General features: G+C 29.5%; 2 protein-coding genes and 1 non-coding gene across 4 annotated transcripts; 2 read left to right on the top strand and 1 right to left on the bottom strand.

Annotated features, from left to right (window-relative positions):
* Positions 1-3,411: 3,411 nt before the first annotated feature.
* Positions 3,412-6,872, bottom strand: LOC105130194 (uncharacterized). The gene is made up of 2 exons (XM_011032595.1): positions 6,337-6,872; positions 3,412-3,816 (listed from the first exon to the last, which is right to left on the bottom strand). The coding sequence occupies exons 1-2, from the start codon at positions 6,804-6,806 to the stop codon at positions 3,786-3,788; spliced, it is 501 nt and encodes a 166-aa protein (XP_011030897.1). The 5' UTR covers positions 6,807-6,872; the 3' UTR covers positions 3,412-3,785.
* On the top strand, positions 4,834-5,822 carry LOC105130193 (21.7 kDa class VI heat shock protein-like). Of its 2 annotated transcripts, none has more exons than XM_011032594.1 (2): positions 4,834-5,199; positions 5,427-5,822. In XM_011032594.1, the coding sequence occupies exons 1-2, from the start codon at positions 4,893-4,895 to the stop codon at positions 5,723-5,725; spliced, it is 606 nt and encodes a 201-aa protein (XP_011030896.1). In that variant the 5' UTR covers positions 4,834-4,892; the 3' UTR covers positions 5,726-5,822. The 2 variants fall into 2 exon arrangements, with proteins under 2 accessions (XP_011030896.1, XP_011030895.1); XM_011032593.1 differs by having other exon boundaries at positions 5,424-5,822.
* A 92-nt stretch (positions 6,873-6,964) lies between the features above and the next one.
* On the top strand, positions 6,965-7,037 carry TRNAA-AGC (transfer RNA alanine (anticodon AGC)). Its single transcript has one exon. It is a non-coding gene; the product is annotated as a tRNA-Ala (tRNA).
* Positions 7,038-7,941: the final 904 nt, after the last annotated feature.

Raw genomic sequence — 7,941 nt, 5'->3', positions numbered from 1 at the left:
ATATATATATATTATTTGCGGGTTATGGATTTTAAATTTTGTAATTGCATATCTTGGTGGGATATATTGTTGATCAAGTTTTCTAGGTAGTAAATCTTGAGAAATACTACCCCAAAATTATTAATTAGTTAAAGAATCATGAGTTGGGATTTTTTTTTACGGAATTTAACGAGTAATTAATAATATTTTATTATTTTTTTTGGATATATATATATATATAGATTTTTTTTATTGTTTTCACTGTGCCATCAATTTGATTTTCTCGTTTTCCCATTATTTAAAAAAAAAATCAAGAAGAGTAGCTCAGTAATTACTCTCCTTACTCTTTGATAGATTGCGTAAGTAATTTAAAACATCGCATTTAATAAGAAACTCTATTTTTTTTTACATCATAATCTCAACATGCTTAAAAATCTAGGATTAACAAGTTTTAATTTTTTCAAATAACATTAAAACTTTGTTTGTATTTTAAAAATATTTATAAATAAATAAATTTTTTAACATATTAAATTAATTTTTTTGAATATTTTCAGATATTTTAATGTGTTAACATTAAAAATAATTTTAAAAAAATAAAAATATTATTATATTAAAATATTTTAAAATAAAAAAATATTTTAAAAAATAACCACAATTATTCAATCAAATAAGTTATAATTGCATGTCTGAATTAGAAAGGTTTTTCTTCTTCTTTTTTCGTTTTTGATATAATAACTTACAAGTGTTTTATTTAAAGTGATTTGATGGGTTCCATTTATTTTTATAAGCTTAGTGATGTGACTATTCAATTTAAAATCTAAACCCGCTTAGGATGTCACCTTTATAAACGTCATCACCTAACTTATTACGTAACTCCAATATTACGCTGATGTTATCATGAGAGGTAATTCTGGTTAAAAAATAACTTAAACGCATTGATATAAAATTTAATAATAAAATTAAAAATATATGTATTAAATCAATGAAGAAACTTCTCATTGAATTCTCTGTCAGTTTCGAATTTAAAATTAAATTATATAACAATTTTAAAAATATAATATTATTAATTTGATAAATTTAAAAATAACAAAAATTATCTAAAGATTAAATTAACAAAAAAATACTCCTAACTTCATTTATTACTTAATCTAAATTTAAATTTATATTATATTAAAATTATTTTGATATAATATGAATATCTTGATTGGTTTAAAATAACCTAAATAATTGTTAAAAAAATACAAGAATTGAGAAAAAATAATAAAGTTATAAAAGAAATAGAGATCAACTGAATAAAAAAAATAAAAGAAAAGAAGAACAGTGAAGCTGCATAGAGGAGGTTAATTATCTGTTTATCTGTTTGGAACGAGGTTGAATATGTATTTTTAAAAAAAATTTAAAAAATTATTTTTTTATTTTTATTAAAATTTAATATGGTTTATATATTTTAGATTGTTTTGAAGTGTTGATGTTAAAAAATATTATTAACATGAATTTTAATATAAAAAATTATTTAAAAAACAACCATTACAAAACTACTAAAACAGAGAAAGATGATTACATATATTGAATTGTACATACAATATTAAAATTGGTGTTTAATTATGTTTTTTAAAATATTTTTAGTTTTAAATTATTTTTTATAATTTTAGCTGTTTTCATATACTAATATTAAAAATAAATTTAAAAAAATAAAAAAATATTATTTTAATATATTTTTAAATAAAAAATAATTTAAAAAATTATATTATGATATTATGAGTTCTGTTTATTTTTACATTTTAAAAATATTTGAAATTTTTTCTCTTTAAATTAATATATTTTAGTTTTTTGTAAATTATTTAAATATATTAATATAAAAATAATTTTTAAAAAATAATTATAATTATACTCTCAATCACTCCAACCTAAATAAAAAGGATATGTGAACTGGTGGGTGGGATGACTTTACTGGGGGGAAAGGGAAAGAAATAGCTTAAGCATTCCTCAAACGTTAAATGGTTTGTCAAACCAAGGAGGTTCCTCGTATTTTCCATTTCTTAACACCGAAACCAAGAAAGTTGAGAGAAAATAAATATGGTTTGCCAAATCAAATCAAGAAGGAGGCTTCTTCTTCTTCTTTTATATATATTTTTTTCATTTCTTAAACAAGGAATAAAAAATTAATTAAAGTTTATAAATACCATTTAGAGTTTAATTAAACAACTAAATTATATATTTTCATTTCTTAGACAAGGAATAAAAAAAATAATTAAAGTTTCTAAATACTATTTAGAGTTTAATTAAACAACTAAATTATCAGACTAATCAGGAGTCATTTTTAATTAAATTACTTGAAACATTAAAAATATAATAAAATTAAATAAGTTTTACTTAATCATATTATTAACCAATTAAACTATGCTTTACGTGTCCTTGCACATAATATACATAGCAAACTGCTGTTTAGCTTTGTTAGTTCAATTCCAGGAGTAGTAAAGAATTGAAATCTTGATTAAAAAAATTAATATAAGCTAAAATTTATATACGCCATAATTAAATTAAAACTTATTTTTAAGATTATATTTAAACACTTATTTTGAAATTATATTTTTATACAATAAATTTTTCATATTTGAATTGTTTTAATTTATTAATATATATTTGAATTGTTTTAATGTATTAATTTAATATAATTTTTAAAAAAACATTATATTAATTTAATATAATTTTTAAAAAAACCGTATGCCTCGTTCGGTAACATAATCGGGGTATAGAACCCAGTTACTTCGGTCCACCACGTGTCAAATCTGTCTTATCTGGCGCCTGCTATTTTGCAAGAATTTATGGAAATCTCCGAGTATTTTCTAGTCCACGGACCATGTTTCTAAGCTCCATTGAATTTTCTTCTCATTTGAAGACAGAGGTTTACTATTCTAGATGAAAAGTGTTTATTCCTTCAAATTATATCAAAATAAATTTTTTAATTTTTTTAAAAAATATTTAACACCACAACAATAAAATCATCAAAACATATTAAATAAATAAATAAATTTAATGCTTTTCATGCTAAACATATCTTTCAAAACATATATAAATATAAATTAAAATTAAAATAATCTATTTGAAAATATGGTTGCGGTTATTTAAAAAAAAAATTATGTCAAAATAAATCAAAATAATTTTTTTAATTTTTATAAATTTATTTTTAATATCAACCAATCAAAACTATCTAAAATATAAAAAAATTAAATTTTTATAAAAAAATTAAATTTCTTAGAAATACTATTTGAACCCCAAGAGGCCAGGATGAAGTCCAAAGCTTTGGTTCCCTACATTTAAATTTTAATTTTTTCTCAAATCATATTTTCCTTCAAAACGAAGTTCAAGCTTTGGTTCCCTAATTTGCAGCTGCTGGCCAACTTCTCAATTCCCATAAATTTGAGCTAGTCTTTGACTTCAATGTCAGTTCTGCAAGAAATTTGCCAAAAGATTAAAGAAAGAAACCACACCAAGAGGCCAAGCTAATGAAGGTGTCAAATTGCCGCATTTTCTGCCGTGGTGATCAACTGATCAGGATCATCTTATCCTCTATCCATCAGCAGATGCCTCCCAGCCTATCCTCTCAGCTTGTCTAAGAATGGGCGACACAGGATTAGCCCTTGCCTTTAGAGATAACTGCATCTGTAATTTGTGTTCGAGCTCTTTTGCCTGTGCCCCATTACTCATGACTAGAAATTCAAGATCCATAGAGCAGATACTAATGCTGCTTTTAGAAAAGTAACTCCCATGGATGTCATTGAAGATGCATCGCAATGCATAAAGCCTCAAATACAGCAGTCAATAGAATTATGGGTGCTGAAACAAGAAAGATTAGAGATATGAAAATTGTAAGCATGAAAGGAAGAATGTGCAGCGTGACATTACAAAGGAAATATTCCTTTTGACATCAGCATTTTTCATCCCCAAGTTAGCAATTGCATCAAAAAGCAAACTTTAAGCTGGCGGGATCAAGCAAATTTTGCATATGATTATAGCAGGATTTCCGCGTAAATTCTATATTAATGCAATTAAAACAGTATTTTACATACAAATCATGTTGTGATTAACATATAAATCATGATAAAGCTATATACTTTTGTTCTTTTGCCTCATCTGAAAACATAAACAGCATGCAGACCAATATCTTGCTCTTCCCTGTCTGTGAAAAACAGTACCAAAATGGTTGGTACTGCAAAATCAAGGTTAGGAATAGTTCACCAGTGATCAGGAATCCGGATCCTACTAATGGACTGCATTTATTTCACCTTGCCTTGGACTTGAAGCATCATGAACTTAGTAGACCAAGGAAAAAATTAATCTATGCGTTACTTTCCTTTTTCTACAAGTAATCGCAGCTACTATCCTTCTTCTCCTTAGCTTAAAATATACAAAATTATTGAGCAGCATGACAGTTTGACCCAAAAAGGTGTTTACCTGGAGTACTCTAGAAATTGTCTGAGTTTCAAATCCAAGTGCTTTCATTCGCTTAAACACATCAAGATTGTGACAAGTTAGAGACAAAGAACTGATGAAGTGTTCTGCCATTGTGATTGTGTGGACAGCAAGGTATATATAGTTCCTGGAAAACTTCTGAAGATTCTCTTCTAAAGGCGAAATGAGCTCTGATCCGTTCTTTCAAAATAATCTATTGGCATGCTTATTTCAGTGGGTAGCCACATGTCTTCAGTGCATGGCTCTTCCATTACTTCTTACTGTTGAACAAGGTGAGAAAGGAATATATTCTTTCTTGCTTTACAGCCCTCCTAATCTTCTCAAGGAATTTGTTCTTTGCTTTCTCAAAAGGCAGCTCTCACACTATAAGAAGTCCAAAAGCCTATGAAGTATAAACTGTCTCCAAGAAAAATTCTTAAAATTCTCAGCTCTAGTTGGTAATGGCAAATTGGAAACAGCTAGAAGTTCATACAGAGGATCAAACTCCTCAAAAATGGAGTGTTTCATTAAGTGAGGACATGTTCAAAAGATTTTTTGCCCTGGGAAGTCCAGTAGTGCATAGGAGTTTTGGTGACGGATCACTGTTCAGTCCATTGTTGTTTGGAAAATATTTCGATCCTTCAGATGCCTTTCCACTTTGGGAGTTTGAGTCAGATGTCTTGTTATCTAATCTTCGGAGCTCTGGCAAGACTAATATTGATTGGTTTCAGACAGATGATGCCTATGTACTAAAAGCTGATTTATCAGGTAAGTGTTCTTAGCAATTCACGAACATCTTTAAAATTTCTGAACTTTGCTTGAAATGATGATTATGAACCAAGGAAACAATAAAACCTAAGGAGTCTCAGGCTTAAATATGATTATACCAGAAGACTTGAAGACAAGGCCAAAACTCCATAGGTTTAAACTGAAGAAAATTTTCGCTTTAAGGAATGATTTTGAGTTTTCTCAAATGTTCTGATCTGTTACGGCAGGACTGGAGAATAATACCGTGCAATTCTTCGTCGAACATGGGAAAATCATGGAAATTAGTGGTCAGTGGAAACCGAAAAGAGATCAGTCGAAAACGAAAGACTGGAGAAGTGGCAACTGGTGGGAATATGGTTATGTTAGAAGGCTTGAGCTTCCAGGAGATGCTGATTGGAAAGATACCGAGGCGTATGTGAGGAATGACTTGTTTCTAGAAGTAAGAATTCCCAAGAGCTCTCTGGATTCTGATACTCCTCCAGCTCCAGGAAAAGGCATCCTGGCCAAAATTTCTGATCATCTGTAAGTTTTAAGTGAGTCGCGAATGTAAGAAATTAAACTTTACAAGGTAATGTTACTCCTAATTCCTAGCATAATGAAATCTCTTACATCATTAGAGTAAATGACAAGAACCCTGTAGGAATATAATTTATGCCGAGCCTTTAGCTATAAGAGAGTAGAGGTATGCCAATCAAAGGATCATGTTTGAAACATGAGCAAGCACTATTGAGTAACCCTTGTCAAGGAAACAAAGGTTCCTTTCACATGGTGGGTTTTGGACAGCTTTCACCTTACAAGCATCTGATCTAACGAGCAACGAATTAAGAGACTGATCATGATGGCATGAAGTGGATTATAACCAAAAAAGAGTTCATCTTCTTTCCAGCTGCAGAGTTCACTACTAGCATACAGAGAAAAAGAAAACAGGCCAAAAATCAAGAGAAAGGGGAGAGGTTCATTAAGACTGGGCAATAGGCAAAAGCCTAAGCCTGACAAATCTTTACCTCCTGTTCACCTGAAAGGTGCTAACACTAAGACTAATTAACAGCGTCTCAAAAAGATTGTCATGCATTTGAGTAATTACTGGAAGGGCAGACTATGAAAACTGAACATCAACAAATAAAAATAAATCAGCACCTGGATTCAGCAGTAACATATATGCTTGTGCTGAAACGAACATAAGCCAAATCAAGCTCCTTTATTTTCTGAAATTTCCTGCAACTGTCATCAAGAGTGCTGATGAAGAATATTGAGGAAAGATCCCAGCATAATCCAATGATTGTCTCTGAAATCAGAGGCCAAGCTTTGCTTAAAGAAAACATAGGTTTTTCATGCAAACTGATAGCCAAGAGCGTAAAGCAACCAAACATAAGCAGGGAAGGGATAATATACATAGCAATGTTGCTTGGACTCGGGATCCTATATCCGACACACTGATACATGTCTGACTTGCCTTTTTTCCCAAATTTTCTTTCATCTTTCCATGTAATTGAAGTGTCCAAATGTTTATGTCTATCTCCATTGTAGGGCACAAGTAGTCTTAAGGCAAAACGAAAGCAACATAGAGTCATAGCTTTCGAATCTAAATCAGGGAAGCCATTTGCCATCTGAAGAAGACGCTTCCGTGAGCCAACTGTATGCTCACGATCTTGCCTTTCACACTCCTTTCATTACCCAAGTATGTGACAATGATTAGTCCTTAAACATGTGATAATCTAAGATATGTTTATTATTATATAAAATAAACTTAACTGGTACATGTCAAGGGGATGTAGCTCAGATGGTAGAGCGCTCGCTTAGCATGCGAGAGGTACGGGGATCGATACCCCGCATCTCCATTTTCTCTTTCCTATTTTAGCAATCTCTTCCAAATTCTAATAGATGAATTAATGGATCGCGAAATGGGCCCCTAATATGATTATGGATTCATTCAAAGCTGGCTTGGACCCGTTTGAGAAGGCCCATTAAGTTTTTATCTGTAAAAAAACCCCTCCCTAAAACACGTTTTCATTTTTGACTTGGCATTATTAATTAGCCCGAATTATATTCGAATTTTTTCCTTAGATTGTGGGTTAAGAATCTCTCTTCTATAAAGTGTTTTTATATTAGTTTGTATGCTAATTCACATTAAATCCATTCCGTGAGCAATATTAAGAGTATATTATTCTCCACGTGGTTTTCAAGGTCTGAATTTAAAAGGTTAAAAAAAGAAATATATTTTCTTAACAATTAAATTATATATCCTTTTAAAATTATCTTTTATAAACCATAGAACTGTTTTCATCATTAATTAATAAACACATGCACGCGGTTTCCTTCTGTGAAAAGCAAATTAAATAAATAAATAAAAGTAGAATTAGAACTTAGTTTCATGTTATCAATCAACACAAGCCAGCCCTATATATATATATATATACACATTGGCAACAAGCAAGCAATAGTGCCTGCCATGTGGCAATGGAACAGGGACCTAATGAGATGTTTGAGAGTAGTAGAAGATAATTATTATTTTTTAAAGTATTTTTTTACTTGAAAATAAATTAAAATAATATTTTTTATTTTTAAAAAATTATTTTTAAAATTAATATATTAAAATAATTTGAAAATATCAAAAACAATTAATTTGAAGTAATGGAAAATAAGCAAACTGACGGGCGTTTTGGATAGGTGAACAAGCCTTCGTATTGACACAAACTACAGACAACATAATTAGAGTATTAAGTTTTATTTTGATCCCACGGG

The sequence above is a fragment of the Populus euphratica genome, unplaced genomic scaffold, assembly GCF_000495115.2.
Source record: "Populus euphratica unplaced genomic scaffold, PopEup_1.0 scaffold95.1, whole genome shotgun sequence".
NCBI lineage: Eukaryota > Viridiplantae > Streptophyta > Magnoliopsida > Malpighiales > Salicaceae > Populus > Populus euphratica.
Note: the sequence above shows the minus strand (reverse complement) of the source record. Positions and strands in the feature narration are given on the sequence as shown.